General features: G+C 36.0%; 1 protein-coding gene across 12 annotated transcripts in view; it reads left to right on the forward strand.

The window, feature by feature from the left end:
* DNAH12 (dynein, axonemal, heavy chain 12) overlaps window positions 1-20831 on the forward strand; it is a 192246-nt gene that overhangs the window by 96596 nt on the left and 74819 nt on the right. For 11 of the 12 annotated variants that reach the window (XM_010851635.1, XM_010851634.1, XM_010851636.1 and 8 more), the window contains 10 exons: window positions 1737-1820; window positions 2447-2635; window positions 4492-4611; window positions 6129-6317; window positions 8487-8638; window positions 12166-12304; window positions 13531-13697; window positions 16429-16684; window positions 18436-18735; window positions 19214-19392. In XM_010851635.1, coding sequence (XP_010849937.1) covers window positions 1737-1820; window positions 2447-2635; window positions 4492-4611; window positions 6129-6317; window positions 8487-8638; window positions 12166-12304; window positions 13531-13697; window positions 16429-16684; window positions 18436-18735; window positions 19214-19392 — 1775 coding nt within the window. Of the gene's footprint in view, window positions 1-1736; window positions 1821-2446; window positions 2636-4491; window positions 4612-6128; window positions 6318-8486; window positions 8639-12165; window positions 12305-13530; window positions 13698-16428; window positions 16685-18435; window positions 18736-19213; window positions 19393-20831 lie in introns of those variants that run through there. The other variant, XM_010851646.1, reaches the window with a different exon arrangement.

The following is a 20831-nucleotide window of genomic DNA, read 5'->3' on the forward strand; positions in this document are numbered from 1 at the left end:
CTGCAAGGTATGTGGAATCTTAACTCTCTGACCAGGGTCTGAACCTCCATTGAAAGATAAAGTCTTAACAACTGGACTACCAGGGGAGTCCTACTCTTCTTCAGATAGCTCCCTTTGACTGTATCCAAGAAAATACAGATGTTTTCAACTTCTAAGAACTCATGTAATTAGATAGGACCCATTTTCATTATCCAGAATAATCTTCCATCTCAAGGAATTTAATCACATCTATAAAGTTTTTTTGCCATATGAGGTAACATAGTCCTAGTTTCTGTGAATGGGGCATGAGCACTTTTGGGTGCCATCATTCTCTCTTATCATATTGTTGTGGTTTAGTTGCTAAGTTGTGTCCAACTCTTTTGTGATTCCATGAACTGTAGCCCACCAGGCTCCTCTGTTCATGGGATTTCCCAGGCAAGAACACTTGAACACTGGAGTGGGTTGCCATTTCTTATTCCAGGGGATCTTCCCAACCTGGATCACTAGCATTGGCAGGCAGATTCTTTACTGCTGAGCTACGAGGGAAGCCCAAATATTACCATAAAGTGGCTTTTATTTGCATTTTATTTTATTTACTTATTTTTTTCCAGTTCTAACTGTTGCTTCCTGACCTGCATACAAAGTTTATACAAAGGCTGGGCAAGTTCCCCATAACCCTGAATCCAAATGCAACAGTAACCTGTGATTCCCTAAAATCTTCTCAATTGTCTTAAAGTCATAGGTAGGGGATGATTTAGTATAGGTTTAATTCTCTCAGGGCCTATGGCCCTAGTTCCTTCTGATATGATTAGGCCCAGATATAGGTGTAGTTCAGGTTGCTAGACTGGAAATACAGAAAGACTTTAAATATATTGACAGGAGGATGCTAGAAATGCTGGACCATAGAACAGAAGCTACCTAATGAAAGAAGTGAAAACAACAGGGACTGAAAATCTCTGAAAATAAAGAGCAAATTTAGTAGGAGTCAACGAGTGAGAGAGCTGTATAGATAGGAGACATTATTAAAAGTTAATGACAATTATAAACGGGGAAGCCAAGGTCTCTCTATAAAGAGACCCAGAGGAGACTGCAAATCCAATGCACGGTCCTTGATTCAATTTTGGTCTGAATAAATCAGTTGAAAAGACATTCCTGACACAACTGAGAATATTTGAGTATTGGCTAAGTATTAGATGATATTAAGGAATCATTGGTAATTGTGTTAGATGTGATAATGTTATTGTGGTTATACAGGAAAATCCTTATTTTAAAAGATTAATATTGACTTATTTGGATGTGAAATGCCATGATATTTGTAATGATCTTTAAAATACTTTTTAAAAAGACAAAGCAAATATGGCAAAATGTTACCATTGGTTAACTCTACAAGATGAGTATATGAATATTCATAGTATTCTCTACTTTTTATATTTCTCTTTTTATTAATAAAAAGTCTTACAACTATAAAATCTGTAGTATTTCATGTAATTTTTAATAACAAAAACTGACATTAGTATAGGATTTTGTAGTTTTTTCAATATATCATGTAGTTCCCGTCTCCCCTCCTCATATGAGAGAAGACAGAGCTAGACTTAGAATTTAGATTTAAGATTTTTCTGGCTTCCATCCTAAGACTTCCATCCTAAGACTTCCTCCTAGGGTTATATCCTAGGAGGTACTTTAATAAGAAGAATAAACTTCTATCTGAGAAGTTTTAGATTTTTTAAAATAAACTTTTGAAAAATCATTGCCTTCAGCTTTGCCTTATGAGTGGAGAAATCATTCAGATGTCCCCTCAAATGAGCCTCATCTTTGAAACAATGGACCTTTCCCAGGCTTCAGTAAGTTCATAATTTATTATAATACTAGTTTATTCGTTTGTTCACTGAGTCATAAGTCTTTTGTTCTGTATTGTTTGTTTCTTTATTAAATCGTAAAAAATTATTGGAGTGTAGTTGATTTACAGTGTTGTGTTAGTTTCATGAATAAATCGTTTTTATTATGTGTCAGAAAGTGAGTTAGGCACAAAAAATACAAAGATGAATAAGACAGTGTATGCTCATTTAGAGAGGATGAGAAGCATGCTAATATATTATATATATATATATCTCCTGATATAGAGGTACATGTTAGTGCTCTAAGAATAAGGAGGGGGCAAGTGCCCAAGCGAGGAATGGGTAGAGGAAGAGGACGTGGGACAATGTTTGAGCGTTTGATCCGGTTTTGAGGGGTAAGACTTCTCTGTGGAGATTGGTTGGGGCTTGGCACTCCAAATCATGACAAGATGTCTTGAAAGACTTGGAGCCATGACATATCTGGGGATCTGTAACTGCAGAGAGTTTCATCTAATGTATGTGATGCTATAGAGGAAGACAGGAGCCAGATCATGAAGGACCTTATAAGTGATGCAAAGAATTCTTTAATAACTTCCAGATTGGAAAATGAAAACTTGTCTGTTTTCCTGTAGCCTGCCACTGTAAGCCGCTGTGGCATGATTTATTTGGAGCCCTCACAGTTGGGATGGAAACCACTTGTGTCTTCATGGTTGAATTCACTGAAAGGACCTCTACAGGAACCAGATCACCAAGCTCTTCTGAGAGGACTTTTTGACTGGTTAATAAAGCCCACTTTAAAGCTCCGTAAGAAAAAATGCAAGGTAACATTATAATTCTCTTATCTACTCTAATTTCTTTACTTTCCATTCAACTCGACTAAGTTTAAAGTCAGGATGGTAGGATAAATAAATCTTTTCTACTTAGACATATAATATCCACTTTTTTAAAAAATCAAAAGATTTATTATGAACATCCATGATTCATATGCAGTTGTAAGAAATAATACAGAGAGATCCCACATACACTTCACCTGATTTTCCCCCATGGCAACATTTTGCAAGACTGTATTATAATATCACAACAAGGATATTGACATTGATAACACCTGCTGATCTTATTTACATTTCCCTAGTTATCCTTGTACTCATGTGTCTCTGTGTGTGTATGTGTCTCTATTCATGTGCATGCGTTTATCCAGCATTTATGTGTTTTTAATTTTAATATGTATGCTTAAAGTGTACAAGATGATTTGATATACATACATGTAGTGAAATGAATGGGCTTCCCTGGTAGCTCAGCTGGTAAAGAATCCGCCTGTAATGCAGGAGACCCTGGTTTGATTCCTGGATTGGGAAGATCCCCTGGAGAAAGGAATGGCTACCCACTCCAGTATTCTTGCCTGGAGAGTGAAATGATTATCACAGTCAGGATAATTACCATACCTCCTCAAATAGTTAACACATTTGTGTGTATGTGTGTGTGATGAGAGCAGCTAAATCTGCTGTCATAGCAAATCTTCAGTATTGATACATATTGTACAGTATTACTAACTGTAGTTATCATGCTGTATATTAGATCTCTCAGACTTATTCATCCTGCATAACTGTAACTTTGTACTGTTTGCCCATCTCCCCATTTCTCCCACCTCCTTCCCACTTGTAACCTCTGTTTTACTCTGCTTCTTTTTATGTATTCAACTTTTAGATCATGCATATAAGGGAGATCATGCAGTTTTTTCCTTTCTGTATCTGGCTTATTTCTCTTAGCATAATGTCCTCAAGTTTTACCTATGTTGTTGCAAATGGCAGGATTTTCTTTTTTAAGAATGAATATTATTCTATTATATATCTACCACAATATCTTTATCCATTCATCCACCAGTGGACAGTTAGGTGTTTCCATATCTTGGCTGTTGTGAATAATGCCTCAGTGAATATGGGAGCACAGATATCTCCTTGAGGTACTTATTTTATTTCCTTTGAGTGTATACCTAGAAGAGGGGTTGCTGGATCATACGGTAGTTCTATTTTTAGTTTTTTGAGGCCCCTCCATACCTTTGCATTAATAATGACTGGACTAATTTACCTTTCCACAACCAGTGTGCAAGGGTTGTTTTTCTCCACATTCTCACCAACTCTAGTTATCTTTTATCTTTTTTATAAGATCCATCCTAACAGGTGTGAGGTGATATATCATTGTGGTTTTGATTTGCATTTCCTTATTGATTAGTGAGGTTAACTGACTTTTCATATACCTCTGGACCATTAGTATGTTGTCTTTAATTTCAGTATCACTTCTTTGCAGAGATAATTTGTTTTATTTTCATATCTCCTAGCTCAATATACAGGTAGACTGTATTTTTGATAAATGTTTGTTGAATAAATAGATGAATAAATAACTGTTATAAACTTCATTTCTACTATCTCTAGAGCACTGTTTATTCTCTTACTAATTTTCATTTCTCAGAGAATTCAGAAGAAGAATATGTTTCACACAATTGCGTAACGTATTATGCTAGACTAAAATATTTCAGAGGCTTTTTTTATCATGGCTGCAATTTAAATTTTTTAACTTTTATAGAGACTGTGAAAAGTATGTTTTTTAAAGTGAAACACTTATTTTCTTTTATTATGTATATAAGATGAAAGTAAAGTATCTTATCCTTTTCACTTTGAAGGAACTGATTCCAACAAGCGATAGCAATGTGGTTGTCTCTCTCACACGCCTCTTTGAAGTACTGCTCTGCAACGCGGTGGAGAACGATCCTACCAGCAAGCATATTCGTGTTTGGATTATGGTTGGTTTATATTTATTGTGTTTTTTAAGTTATAGAATAAAAGGTGCCTTTGGCAAATGTTGCTTGTCTTGAGAAAGACATTACAAGACCCAGAGCTATTTTTTGATAAGCACCAAAAGAATACCAGAAGACATTAAAGTTGCCCTGATCTGGTATTCTAATTTATAAGACAATTTAGAGAAAGTAAAATATGTCAGAATAAATCAAAATGCCCTATTATTTATGAAATATCATAATTTGATAGACAATAGAGTGACTTAATATTAAACCAATATGGACTTTAGGTGAATTGATCTTGTCTCAATGTAAGCTAGAGTGTAAGCTATAACAAAGTGACGACAAAAGACTAGGAGCAGGCATCCAACCAGCTGGGTGGCGCATTGCAGGCGGAATCCAGAGAGCATGTAGGTAGGAAGGAGTCAGTGGTCCAGGTTAGTTAATGTCTAGAGAGCAGAGAATGGCAGAGAATCAGGCTCTCAGGGAGCCAAACGAAAGAGGTGTTCTATTCTCTCCCCTGGCCTATGCTACTTTCCTGTCCACCACCTATTCTCAGATTCCTTAACCTCCTCTATGCAATCCATCTACTCTTCTACCCTGTGATAATAGCAGTTACCTCTCATTGTTTTCCCTTTACTTTGTTGCCACAGAAAATTTTCTCTTAAAACGTGTTTGATAGACTTTTCTATCTAGATAAGGCATGTACCTAGAGCAAAAATCGAGACAAAAGTAGGTTTTCCATCCACACCAGTCCCCCAGCCACCCTCCAGCAGCCACCGTTACCAGTGCCTCATGTAGCCTGCTAGAGACATTTGGTACATGTCCTCTTTTACATTGGCTCAGATGGTAAACAGTCTGCCTGCAATGCAAGAGACCCAGGTTTGATCCCTGGGTTAGGAAGACCCCCTAGAGAAGGGAATGGCTATCCATTCCAGTATTCTTGCCTGGAGAATTCCATGAACAGAGGAGCCTGGTGGGCTACAGTCCATGGGGTCACAAAGAGTCAGACACGACTGCGACTAACACACACACACTATTTTATACATGTTAACATACTATGCATACTGATTTGCATTTTTTCTCACTATGTATTTTGGAGATCTTTCCATATTAATATTGTGGTACCTTTTTTCCCTAAACAGCTATACATATTCCAGTGTATATAGCTTATTCCAGTTAAGTTGATCTCTATTTGAGTTGCTTCAAATATTTTGCTACCACAAACAGTGCTGCAGTAAATATTCTTGTACATTTATCATTTTAACCAGCAAGAATATATTTAAAGATAAACCCACTAAAAGAGAAACCCCTAGGTTATATGGCATGAGCATTTTAAATTTAGACACATTGCCAGAGTAATGATTTTTTATGTAGCTGAGATGTGCTCCATTCCACATTATTTGTAAATCTGATCTTTTCCAAGTAGGTTAACTAGAACTCAATATATTAAATTTTAATCTGTTAAAAGTCTCTTTTAAATAATTAGTTTAAATTAAACTTTTTCCTTTTTAAACCAACAGGCTTGCTTTATATTTTCTTTAATTTGGTCCATTGGAGGAAGCTGTGATACAGATGGTCGCATTGTTTTTGATGTTTACATACGAATAGTCTTAATGGGAAAAGATGAAAACAACCCAATACCTGATTCTGTGGGTAAATGGGAATGCAACTTTGATGAAAAAGGCCTAGTCTATGACTACATGTATGAGGTATGATGTAAGATGCTTGTTATGATAAACCATAGAACACAAAGTCTTAGATCAGTGGTCAAAACTGGGTTCCCATCCTAGAGTTCTCTGACTCCTGTGGTTAGCTTTTAGTCCCTTCTCTTTCGTTTCTCCTCCTATAACTTCTTCCCCAGTGGCTTCCCCAGTGGCTCAGAGAGTAAAGAATCTGCCTGCAATGCAGGAGACCTGGGTTCAATTCCTGGGTTGGGAAAATCCCCTGGAGAAGGAAATGGCAACCCACTCCAGTATTCTTACCTAGAAAATCCCATGGACAGAGGAGCCTGTAGGGCTCCTGTAGCGGGCTACAGTACATGGGGTTGTAAAGAGTTGGACACGACTGAGCAACTAACATACCAACTGATAACTCGTGGACAGTATAGATCCACTTGTTTGAAGAATATTTTATAATTTCAGATTTATGTTAAATCTGTTTTCTCTAATTTAAAAAAGAATTCACAAAAATATCCTTTTAAACAGCAAGCATTTACATTATCATTGATTCATGCAGATTTTACTTCACAAAGCCATAAGGTCTGGATAGAGCCTTATTACAATTTTACCTGAATCTCAAAGTCTGTAGATGAAAAAGCAAACCTAGAAAGGCTACTGGATAGCACAGCCAGGACTTGAACCCAATTCTCCTGATTGCCAGTGTAGAAAGGTCTCTCTAAAACCCTGCTAACACAGAATTTTAAGAATAAGACCAAAAGGATAGTTTCATTCACATTAGTCACACTGAGAAGTCAATAAAATATCGCCTGAAACTGAAAAATCAAGAGATGATAACCCAAGCATATTCTTTAACAGTTGAAGGTAAAAAAAGAAAAATAGAGTTGAAGGTAAATATCAAAATATCTAGCTGAAAGAGGCAAAGGTAAGTTGCTGTTGGAGAGGAGAAAATGAGTGGGAAACTGATCTTTTTCCTTACCTTATAAACTTGGGCTCTAAAATATGTACACATATAGCTTTGATAAAAATAAAAGATAAAACCTCAGAAATTAAGAACACGAATTACTAAAGAATCATTTACCCAAACTTGCAAAATTACCATAATCCAGACACAAACCATATACATATACAATTTGTTAGAAAATATTAAAAAATTCTTAGATGCTCGCCATAGCCCTGGAGTGGGCCCAAGAGATCTCCTTCTTTGCCAGGTGTTAACTCTTTTGTTGCTTGATGAAGGTGAAAAGTCAGTAAGAGACATTTAGGATCTCCAGGGAAGTGCAGGACAACCTGGAGAGGAGGGGAGGGTGGATTCCCTAATCAGGATCACTCAGGGTGTTAAGACAGCAGATCTTCATTCAACCCATGGTTCAGAAGAAGTTCAATAATGTGTCAATCGGTTCCGCCTTTCTAATATGTCCTGGTTGAATATCAGCCTGGATCAATATGCCAAACAGAATAATTTTAGAGAAACAAATATAATGAGTTTATTTTATATTTTGTTTCTCTTGAGATTATTGCCCATTTCCTTTAAAATATGAAAACAGTATGGGGAGGGAGGAGGGAGGAGGGTTCAGGATGGGGAACACATGTATACCTGTGGCGGATCCATTTCGATATTTGGCAAAACTAATACAATATTGTAAAGTTTAAAAATAAAATAAAATTAAAAAAAAAGAATCACTAACTTTTAACTTTAATTAAATAAAATGTTATTCTCCACAAAACAAAACAAAACAAAAAAATAAAATATGAAAACATCAAGCCAAAGTCCTATTAATTGTAACTTCAGCCACATCAGAGTGGCTCTCAAATAAATTCTTGATATATGCACAAGGACATCTTCAAGGCATTTTGCAAAAATTAGAGTGTTAAGAGGACATAGAGGCAAAAATATCTGAAATTTTATATATGTTGAATTTGTGATAACTAGGTTTCATTAAGTTCATCAGGTTACCGTTGAAAAGCAAAACTAAAACTAAATGCGTTATTTCTTACATTGGATGGTGGATTCATGGGTGCTTGTCAGTCAGAATTAAATACATTGTATACATTATTTTGGATGAATCTAGTATTTCACAACAAAAAGGAGGAAAAGACTAAATACAGTTTTAAAAAGCATATATGATTGCTATGTTAAAAACAGCCTGTTAGATAGCAAGTGCATGGTTATAATGTTTTAAAATTTATGTTCTCTTATAGTTGAAAAACCGAGGTCGCTGGATCCACTGGAATGAACTAATTAAAAGTACTAGTTTAGGAAATAGACGTGTCAAGATTCAAGATATCATAGTCCCTACCATGGATACAATTAGATATACATTTCTAATGGATTTGAGTATTACCTATGCAAAGTAAGAAATGGTTATAACATGCATTTTAAATATTGCAGTACCTTTCTTATAGGATCATAGGATTTTTAAAGTGAACCTCAGAAACCATTTTCAGATAACTGAGACACTGAGCCACCCACTAACATTTCCATAGTGACGTCTGATACTCTTAGTAAACCTGAAATCCAGACTTCCTGTCGCCCACTCCAAATCTTTGCCATCCTACTTTGTTGTCTTATAAGCCATCTTTTATTTCTCTTATTTGTAATAGTGGACTAAAAGTCAGTTACAATGTTACTGTTAAAAATCTAGACGTTTTACTCACAGGCTAACCATACTCCTTAGGAATCAGACTAACAATGATTCTCTCATTTGGTATTATTCAAATACATCCTGTACCAGTTCTTCATCATTTAAGATGAACATAAAAGAATCAGACTTAACTCAGAAGAGCCCATCAAAAAAGATGAACAGCCTAGCACATACCATAGGCATATCCATACCAATTTTCTTAATAACACTTTCATAGTTATTTTTCTCTTAAAACATTAGCACAATTTATCATTAATTTTATAATGTTTAAGTTAGACAAGTTTACATAATGTGCATGATGTCATGGTTTGTTTGTTTTTGATGAAGAACCTATTTCTGAGTGGATTTTGTCACAGTTTTATCTTACGTTATTAAAAAAAAAAAGAGAGAGAGAGAGCGCTTATGAGGGAGCATAGTTGTTCAGTTGCTAAGTTGTGTCCAACTCTTGGCAACCCATGAACTATACCACCGAAAGTCCTCTGTCTTCCACTGTCTTCCAGACTTTGCTCAAATTCATGTCTGTTGAATCAATGATGCTATCTAACCATCTCATCTTCAGCTACCTCCTCCTCCTTTTGCCTTTAATCTTTTCCAGCATCAGGGTCTTTTTCAATGAGTCATCTCTTCGCATCAGGTGGCCAAAATATTGGAGGTTCAGCTTCATCAACAGTCCTTCCAATGACTATTCAGGGTTGATTTCCTTCAGGTTGACTGGTCTGTCTCCTTGCAGTCCCTTGGACCATGATTCGAAAGCATCAATTCTTTGGCACTTAGTCTTCTTTATGGACCAACTGTCAACTTTAGGAATGAAATAGGGAGGAACATTATTTTGTCTGTATTTTGTCCCATGGTTGCATTTTTGCATTTAGAGGCTAATATTAAAATCTTAAAATATTAACTGCACCAAAGAATAGATGCTTTTGAAGTGTGGTGTTGGAGAAGACTCTTGAGAGTCCCTTGGACAGCAAGGAGATCGAACCAGTCAATCTTAAAGGAGATCAGTCCTAAATATTCATTGGAAGGACTGGTACTGGAGGTTGAAACTCCAATACTTTGGCTACCTGATGTGAAGAACTGACTCATTTGAAAAGACCCTTATGCTGGGAAAGATTGAAGGCAGGAGGAGAAGGGGATGACAGAGGATGAAGTGGTTGGAGGGCATCATTGACTCAATGGACATGAGTTTGAGCAAGCTCCAGGAGTTGGTGATGAACAGGGAAGCCTGGTGTGCTGCGGTCCATGGGTCACAGAGAGTCAGATACGGCTGAGCGACTGAACTGAACTGATTAAAGTCTTCCTTAGACACGTTGGGCTTCCCTGGCAGTTCAGCTGGTAAAGAATCCACCTGCAATGTGGAGACCCCAGTTTGAGTCCTGGGTCGGGAAGATCTGCTGGCGAAGGGATAGGCTACCCACTCCAGTATTCTGGCCTGGAGAATTCCATGGACTGTATAGTCTATGGGGTCACAAAGAGCTGGACACAACTGAGCGACTTTCTCTTTCACTTTAGGCATGTTAGGTATTTGTCAATTCTCAGGAGTTCCTAGTATAGGAATTCTTTTATTCCATGAACGATTTGTCAGAATAATGCTTTCAAATGAATAAGTAAAAACATAGGATTACAAAGGAAACCACATATTAAAATACTTTTATTAACGTTTTGAAAAATTTGAGCTCCAGTAGCAATATGTGTGCTTCTTTATTAACATGTTAAATAATAAGATCTAGCAGTGAGTCTGATGATGATCATAATTTTGAAGAAGTAATAGGCATAAGTGATATTTTTGAGATATCTAACAATTATATTTGGAGAAGGCAGTGGCAACCCACTCCAGTACTCTTGCCTGGAAAATCCCATGGGCAGAGGAGCCTGGTAGGCTGCAGTCCATGGGGTCGCTAAGAGTTGGACGTGACTGAGTGACTTCACTTTGACTCTTCACTTTCATGCATTGGAGAAGGAAATGGCAACCCACTCCAGTGTTCTTGCCTGGAGAATCCCAGGGACGGCGCAGCCTGGTGGGCTGCCGTCTATGGGGTCGCACAGAGTCGGACACGACTGAAGCGACTTAGCAGCAGCAGCAACAATTATATTTAGTATAACATCTGTGATGTCTGTTGATGACAAGCACACAGGTACTATTATAAGTTGCTCCATTTTCGTAAAGGGTAATGAAAGTAAAGATACAGCCTTTATGTCCTCTAAGTTCTGAATACTGTAAGAATTTCTTCGGTTTGGCTCACGGACCCTAAGTCAAGAAAGGTTTTTTATTTTGTAAATTATTTTAATAAGTAGTTTTTCAGAAGATGAGTGTTACTCAGACTGAAAAGTGTAGATGAATTCTCAGGTATCACTGTAATTCTAAATGATTTGTGTTTTGTTTGTAGTATTGATTTCATGTTTATACTTCAATGATAATTTTTAAAATTAATATTATCATAATTTGGGTCATAAAGATTACTTTCTGTATACTGAATACTGCTGTTCAGTTTTAATGCCAGGCTTTGTGTTTGTCTCCATGTAGTGCATGGTGCCAAGTTATCACTTAAAGTGATCGTATTTAATTTTTATTTCAGTGTGTCTCAAACTGGAGTTCTCCAGGTTTCTGTGAACATAAACTCAGGAGTTTTTTCCCTTTAAATTAGTTCAGACTACTCAAAAATGAGAAACTCTACTTGAAGCTATTAGAGAATTCCTTAGAGTTGGCTTTTAGACCGGTATTTTCGGTTAGTATCAGTGACTTGATTTAAAGATGCTATTGATGGGTAGATACAGCTGTTACTTTTTAGAATTCATTGCCATTTACTTTCTTATAGAAAGAAACTTTGTGGTATTGAGATAACTGCACAACAGCGTCAACCTCTGTTTTTGTCATCATCCTAATATTCCATACTCACCTGTATCTCTATCTAAAATATAGCACTTTCTGAGGAGACAAATGCTGGCTTTATTTTTTTTCTGAAAAGTTAAGCATGTGATTACTTGTTTTAGCATATAACAATGTTACATCTGTCCAAATAATAGTGTGTCACTATTTAAGTTTTGAAAGTAAGCAGAAATGTGTGCTAGTTGTTACTTTTATCAGTCTTTTATGAAATGACAATGATAAATTAAAATGTGAGTTTTTGGGTGAAGATGATTTGATTATTATTTATGTTTTCAACTAACTCCAACTTTCTCTAGTTGAACTGTATTCTGACTTTTTCTCCTTCTGATGATATGTTCATTGTTTCATTAAGGCCACTACTTTTTGTGGGTCCAACGGGTACAGGAAAATCAGTGTATGTGAAGGATAAGCTGATGAATCACTTGGAAAAGGACCTGTACTTTCCTTTTTATGTTAATTTCTCTGCACGGACCAGTGCCAACCAGGTTCAGGTTAGTTAGAAGTTAGAAATACTGGATGCTTGGGGCTGGTGCACTGGGATGACCCAGAGGGAGGGTATGGGGAGGGAGGAGGGAGAAGGGTTCAGGATGGGGAGCATGGGTATACCAGTGGCGGATTCATTTCGATGTTGGGCAAAACTAATACAATATTGTAAAGTTTAAAAATAAAATTAAATTAAAATAATTAATTTAAAAAAAGTTAGAAATATGGATCTATCATTTAAAATTTTTTTACTTATTTGATTAGCATTTAAAACTATTTTTTTCTGTATAAACAGCTTGCTAGTTTTAAAATTTTTTATTGGTGTATAGTTGATTTATGGTGTTGTGTTAATTTTAGGTGTACAGCAAGGTGAATAATAAAACTATATTTTAGTAAATCTTCTATGAATTTAAATAAAACTTAAAACATTTTATTTTTGGCTTTAAAGTAATTTTTAAAAATTAAATTTTAAGGACAAATTTCAAGAGAACATTTTTGCATTAATACTGAATTGTTGAGCTTTGTCAGCTTTTTTTCTCTGCAAGCCCAAGAAGCAACAGTTGATTTCTTAACTGGAGAAGTATGAAGTATAAGAAAAGGGAGGGAGGGACGGAAGTAGAGAGAGAGGTTTTTTACTTGTTCTTTCAATACTCTCCCAGATGGTCCTTATAGGCATTTGCTGCTTACCGAAGTTCTGTCAGTGAAAGATCTTTCAAACCATGGACTTTTTATTGTGTGATCTACCTTTTACTCCTAGAGGTGCCAAGATGGAAGTACTGCATGAGATATTTTCTAATTACCATTTTTATCTTCCATTCCTAGAATTATATCTATCCATTCTCTTCTGACCTGTGGTGCTCATTTTCTTTGTTAAAAGCTTATATAATTCTCTAATTTCAAAATACTACAAGTATAGATTAGTGCTTTTAAATATTAAGTTAAAGTTAAGTTAATAGATATGTTGGGGTATCGCAGAAAAAGTTGTGTGTGTGTGTGTGTGTGTGTACCATGTAAATATATAAATAGGTGTGTACATAACAATTCTGAGCACATAAAAGGGTTTCAATATATGCTCTTTGAATGATGTTGAATATGAAGTTTCGTATAACCCTAATGAATAAATTTAAATGAATAACATGGTAATGCTTGACATTATTACCTTACATAATTAGACTTAATTTTTTTCTGGTGTTAAGTATGGCTTTAAATATACTACACTTTCTTTATGTTTTAGAACATTATTATGGCTAGACTGGATAAAAGACGCAAAGGAGTTTTTGGACCACCTATGGGAAAGAAGTGTATAATTTTTATAGATGACATGAATATGCCTGCATTGGAGAAATATGGAGCTCAACCTCCTATTGAATTATTACGACAATTTTTTGACTGTGGGAATTGGTAAGTATTTACCTGAAGTCTTAAGTAGCTGTGTTGAAGTAACTTCTTGTTGTCTTTTTCTGTTTTTATTTTTTCACATCAAAATAATACATTTTTGCAAATTACTTAATGGGAGAAAATGGTTGTTCAGATTTTCTTATATGGAAAATTTTGGAATACCTTCCTATACTTTTTTATATCATGGAAGAATAATCCACAAATATATTTATTTAATAATATATTAGTTTTTTCCCTTTTAAGCTACTACTTTCAGTTATTAAAAATAACTTACCAATTATATCTTTTACTATCACCCAGCACTGAAAATTTATGGATAGTCTCCAACCTAAGTAACCATAACCAGCACCCTATGTTTCCACCATGTTAAATTCCTTAATTATCTATGATTATTTGGAACTACCATGTCTTTGAGATGGCTTAGTTTTGACAGCAATTTCATGAATAACTCTTCCACTCCTTCCACCTTATTTTACAATAATATGATTAGTTTCTAACACATATGACATTGTATATTTTAGTTAGGATTAATAATTCTGCATTTCCTCTTATTAAAATGTTTCCCTAATCCCTAATATCCTATTATTTTTATCTCAAGGCAAAGATAGATTACTTACAAAACTAAATGATATTCTGGGATTATATATTTTTTTGTTATTGCATGCCCTGAAATCTTGCTTTCAGGTGATAACCACTGTTAATAGTGTATTCTCTATTCTTCCAAGGTTATTTTTCTATATAAATGTATTTTTATTTTAAAAAAGACCCATGTTGCACATAATGTTTTATAACTTATTTGCATTTAATATATTTAACTATATTATTTATATGTTTCATTCACCTATCCATATTATTGGGCTTCCCTAGTAGCTCAGATGGTAAAGCATCTGCCTACAATGCAGGAGACCCGGGTTCAATCCCTGGGTTGGGAAGATCCCCTGGAGAAGGAAATGGCAACCCACTCCAGCATTCTTGCCTGGAGAATTCCATGGACAGAGGAGCCTGGCGGCCTATGCTTTGCTGCTGCTACTGCTGCTAAGTTGCTTCAGTCGTGTCCGACTCTTAGCGACCCCATGGATTGCAGCCCACCAGGCTCCTCCATCCATCGGATTTTCCAGGCAAGAGTACTGGAGTGGGGTGCCATTGCCTTCTCCGGGCCTATACTTTATGGGGTCACAAAGAGTCAGACACGACTGAGCGACTAACACACACATATAAGCATCCATATTATTTGTCTATCTCGTTTATTTTATTGGCTTTTGATACTATTTAGTTTTGTGAATCTTATATAATTTATTTAACCAGTCCCTTATTGACAGTTATTAGAGTTGCCAAAAACCAGGTCATATTTTCATACTTTCTATGGTGCTTTTTGGAGAAGGCAGTGGCACCCCACTCCAGTACTCTTGCCTGGAAAATCCCATGGACGGAGGAGCCTGGTAGGCTGCAGTCCATGGGGTCGCTAAGAGTCGGAGACAACTGAGCGACTTCACTTTCACTTTTCACTTTCTTGCATTGAAGAAGGAAATGGCACCCCACTCCAGTGTTCTTGCCTGGAGAATCCCAGGGACAGGATCCTGGTGGGCTGCCGTCTGCGGGGTTGCACAGAGTTGGACACGACTGAAGCGACTTAGCAGCAGCAGCATGGTGCTTTTAGACTAAAGACTGGCTGTATAGATTTCTCTCACCATCACCCCCCTTTGTTGCAAGAACCTCAGTGTTAAAGGACTTTATAATTTATTTGAAATAGGCACCATTTCATTCTGAGCAGTTCCAACTAAACTGAGTCATTTTCATACCCTTTTTTATATTCCCTAATGGGCATCTTTTTATGTAACAAGAATGTATAGGTTCTCTTTATATATCCTTCTGTGCTCTGAAGATAAGATTTGAGATGAGAAAAAGGAATCAGAACTTAGCTGTAAGTAGAGTAAGTAAGTAGCTTATTGTCTAAATAAGGACATTTCTGAGAGAAAAGGGAAGCTGTTAATAGTTACTACAAGACAGGCACAAACCAGAATTTTCTAAGACAAAGTGGGACATATAGTCATCTTACCTATAACCAAGATTGATCTCTCATCCATACTTCTGGATTTGGAGTGTAAGACACAAAGCAGAGAGTTAAATGGAAAGAAGAATTGGAAAAAAGAAAGGCAAGAACAAGAGGAAGGGACATTCTGGACACCCAGAATCTGGACAGCGTTATCAGTGTCAGTGAAAGGAAAAGCAGAGTGCTGCTTTAAAACAAGTTTTCTCCACAGATTATTGGTTGCCTGAGGTGGGGCGGAACGAAATAGGTAAAGGGGGTGAAGTAAGTCAGGGGGCTGCAATGTACATCATGTTGACTGTAGTTTAATAAAACTGTATCACATATTTGAAAATGGCTCAGAGGATGAATCCTGAAAGTTATCACAAGAAAAAAAAAATTTTGTAGCTGTATCTGGTGACAGATGTTAACTGAACTTATTGTGGTGAACATCTTGCAATATAGGCAAGTATCAGATCATTATGTAGTACACGGAAACTAATGTTATGTCAATTATACCTCAATAAAAAAAAGAAGTAAAAATTATATGAATCCTTAAAAACAAACTTCTCTTTTACTCCAAGTAATATCTAATCTTCTTCCTTTTAGAAAAGCTAAAATCAGATAAAGTTTCAAAGGAACTCTACTTTTCAGTCCATCTTGTTGGCATTATTACTGACTGTTTTGGGATTTTTATGTGCTTTCAAGGTATGACCTGAAGGACACAAGTAAAATCGCATTGGTTGACATACAGCTGATTGCTGCCATGGGCCCTCCAGGTGGTGGAAGAAATCCAGTTACTCCCCGTTTTATTCGGCATTTCAACATCTGCACCATTAATACTTTCAGTGATGAAACTATGGTCCGAATCTTCTCATCAATTGTAGCATTCTACCTTAGGACTCGTGACTTTCCTCCTGAATACTTTTTAGTTGGGAACCAGATTGTCAGTGGGACTATGGAGGTGAGCAAAGAATGCAGAACAAAGTCTTTAATATTATATATATCTGCATTTGATCCTTCGGTTTTTGTATTTTTTTCTTCTTTTCCCCCCTAGCCATCTACTTTTTGTCTTCACTGTCAGAGAAGCTGTGAGGAAGGTTTGAAAACAGGAAGATTGTAGGCTTTGAAATTGGGGAATCTAGCTGGTTTTGAGTCTTGACTGCTATTTGTTAGCTACCTAGCCTTGTGCAAGCAACTTAACCGTAGTTTTTTAATCACTAAAATGGGAGCTAATGTCTATTTCACAAAGGTTGTTACAAGGAAATCATCCAGAACCAGTATCTGCCACATTGTAGGTGTTGCCTTAATTGTTTGGTTCCTACTCTAGTATTTATTAAATTTCGCTTCTCTCTCTCTCTTTCTTCATGTTTATGTTAAAAAAAAAAAAAAAAGAAACTTAAGCAGCTTATGAATCCCTTATTTTTGCCAGACTGCATAACTTAGCTGTGGAAGTGAAAAAAAAAAAGGTGGGACACAGGGGTGGGACTAGAAAACAAGACTGTCCTATGGCCAAAGACTAGCGCTTAACTTACTCATTGTGTGTTACCTACCTCTGCTCAGAGACCAGAGCCAGCCTCATAGCCAATGGTAAAAGGGGGAAAAAATGTATTTAAGGTAGTTTAGTGATAATCTCATTGAACTAGGCTTTCTGGAGGTTGAGATCACTGCAACCAGCAGCAAAAAGCCCCTGAGAATCATTCCATCAGTTCCAAAAGCATTGGGTCTTTCTAAAGTTCTTCTGCCCCTGTTCTGGTGGAATGGTGTGTTGTTAAAATAGAGAAACTAAAATAACAAAGAGATAGTCTGTTGTAATTACTATACTTATTCTGATACAGAAAAGTGCTTCTCTTTGTAAACTATATTTGTATTTCTATTTATAAAATATGATATTTTTATTATGTATTTATATATCCTGGAAAGAGAACAGAGTTGGTTAGGCAGAATAGAATACAGAAAGGATACTCTGGGTTTTTTTTTTTTTTTCTGTCTTTGATACACTTGATAATACCTACCATGTGTGGAGATTAGGGGCAGGAGATAAATTAGAAAAGATGTAAATTAAATAAATTTATAAATTAAAAAATAATTTTATTTGGATCTTTTTCTATATTATCAAAGGTTTAATTTATCTTTCTTCAAGAGCATAAGCTTAATGAATTCAGCATAAATAATTCATTTTGATATTATAGCCAATTAAGATAGAAGGAATAGAAGGGAGAGAGAAAACAAGAGAGAGAAGGGAAGGGAGAGAATATGTTGATTTGAAGTCACTGGTGGTCAAAGAAAATTGTTTCATCATCTTCTTCATTTCAAATGCTTCAGAATACATTGTCTGATTTCACTTTCTATTGAAGTTTTTGTTCACTGTTTAATCCCAGGTCATTCACCTTTAAGTGGAACAATTATAATTACTGGGAAATAAAAGCATTGTCACTTTTTGGGCATGGATGGAATCAGATGATATTAAGTTCCCTCAACTCAGTAATTCCTGATCAAGTTCTGTAAAGCAAAATAAATAGATATATGCCATGCTAGACTCAGAACTATACAATTTTCCAAGCCAATATAATCTGATAGGATAAATAAAATATTTTATATAATATACTCTTCGTTACAGCATATTATATTGTTGTTGACTTTATAGTACAGTGTTGTTGGCTTTGCTGATTATAAGCATTTGACTTTTTGCTTTGTTGCTTTTTTCATATTCAGATATATAAACAGTCCATGGAAAATCTTTTGCCCACTCCCACAAAATCTCATTACACTTTCAACTTGCGAGATTTTTCACGTGTCATCCAGGGCTGTTTGCTGATTGAAAGAGATGCTGTGGAGGGCAAGCACACGATGATCCGTCTGTTTGTGCATGAGGTTCTCCGAGTGTTTTATGATCGCCTCATTAACGACAGTGACCGATTCTGGCTGTTCACTTTAACCAAAAATGTTGTAAAGGACCATTTTAAAGAATCATTTGATAGTATCTTTTCACATTTGAGGAAGGGGAATGCACCAGTGAGTATATTTACTGTTTAAAAGCAAGTCAAAACAGTCTAATAGCAGGAATTATTACAGTCAACTTATCTTTAAAAGAATGCTATTACTCCTTCATGATCACATTCTTTTTAACTTTCCTTATATATCGATATTTAGCTTGAGAAGATTTGATTTCAGAATAGTTATATATACATAACATAGAAGTTATATGTTAGGGATTGGATGATAATAGTAGATATAAGGTGCTTAGCATGGTGACTATCCCTTAGTAACTACTCACTAAGTGGGTGCTTAGAATGACTTTTCCAGCTTCCAGTAGAGGGGGGAAAGGGGGAAACTTCTATGACAGAAAAAAGCTCTTTTCATTTCCTCAGGATATAATGTAGTTGCAGGTGTTAATTATACAACTATATTAGTTATTACCTGGATGTTTAAAAGAATTGTTTATTTTAGAAAAAATTTTAACTTTTGTAATTTGTTGATTTCCATTTTATAGATATCTGAAGAGGAGCTAAGAAATCTCATGTTTGGTGATTATTTGAATCCTGACCTTGAAGGAGATGACAGAGTTTATATTGAAATTCCAAATATTCATCATTTTAGTGATGTTGTGGACCAATGTTTAGATGAGTATAATCAAACGCACAAAACAAGAATGAATCTTGTCATTTTTAGGTACCTGTATTTGGTGTTGATGCTTAAAATTACTATTTGTAAAATTTTATTGTGAAATGTTTAGAATGTAAAAAAAGATTTTTTAAATTTGAATTTATTTGAATATTTATTTAAATTAATTTATTTGAAATCTCTAGCAATTTATTTGAAATCTCTTGTGTAGCCAACCCTCCCTCACTGCAATCCCATTGTTCCTTGCAGGGGTAAAAAGAAACTCATGTGTTTCTTTAGATTTTAACTACATGTGTGTGCTCCTAAGTGCTTCCCAAGTTGCTCAGTGGTAAAGAATCCACCTACTAATGCAGGAAGCACAAGTTCAATCCCTGGGTTGAGAAGGTCCCCTGGAGGAGGAAATGGCAACCCTCTCCAGTATTCTTGCCTGGGGAATCCCATGGACAGAGGAGCCTGGTGGGCTACAGCCCATGGAGTCACAAAGAGTCGGACAGTTAGTGACTGAGCATGCCCACATGTATGTTCCTAAACATACAGGCAGTCTTATTTTGCATGTTTAAAAATCATATAAGTGGTATCGTACTGCGCATATTCCTTTGCAAGTTGGTTTATTCCAGACTGTGAAATTCACAAAAAACAAAGTTTTACTACTGTATTGCATTCCAATGTATAATTTTAACACAGTGGAATCATTCTTCTGAGATAGACTTCTGTTTCAGATACTAAGTACTGTAAACTAGGTAACTTCTAGTTTTTGTAATTATGAAAAAGGTTTGAATATTCATGTCTCCTTGGTTACATGTGTAAGGATTTCTCTAGGCTATATTCTTAGAAGTGGAATTATTAAATTTGGAAAACTCAGCAGTGGCCACAGGACTGGAAAAGGTCAGTTTTCATTCCAATCCCAAAGAAAGGCAATGCCAAAGAATGCTCAAACTACCGCACAATTGCACTCATCTCACATGCTAGTAAAGTAATGCTCAAAATTCTCCAAGCCAGGCTTCAGCAATATGTGAACCGTGAACTTCCTGATGTTCAAGCTGGTTTTAGAAAAGGCAGAGGAACCAGAGATCAAATTGCCAACATCCACTGGATCATGGAAAAAGCAAGAGAGTTCCAGAAGAGCATCTATGCCTTTGACTGTGTGGATCCCAATAAACTGTGGAAAATTCTGAAAGAGATGGGAATACCAGACCACCTGACCTGCCTCTTGAGAAACCTATATGCAGGTCAGGAAGCAACAGTTAGAACTGGACATGGAACAACAGACTGGTTCCAAATAGGAAAAGGAGTTTGTCAAGGCTGTATATTGTCACACTGTTTATTTAACTTATATGCAGAGTACATCATGAGAAACTCTGGACTGGAAGAAACACAAGCTGGAATCAAGATTGCCGGGAGAAATATCAATAACCTCAGATATGCAGATGACACCACCCTTATGGCAGAAAGTGAAGAGGAACTAAAAAGCCTCTTGATGAAAGTGA

The sequence above is a fragment of the Bison bison genome, unplaced genomic scaffold (assembly GCF_000754665.1).
Source record: "Bison bison bison isolate TAMUID 2011002044 unplaced genomic scaffold, Bison_UMD1.0 scf7180017864304, whole genome shotgun sequence".
NCBI classification, from domain to species: Eukaryota; Metazoa; Chordata; class Mammalia; order Artiodactyla; family Bovidae; genus Bison; species Bison bison.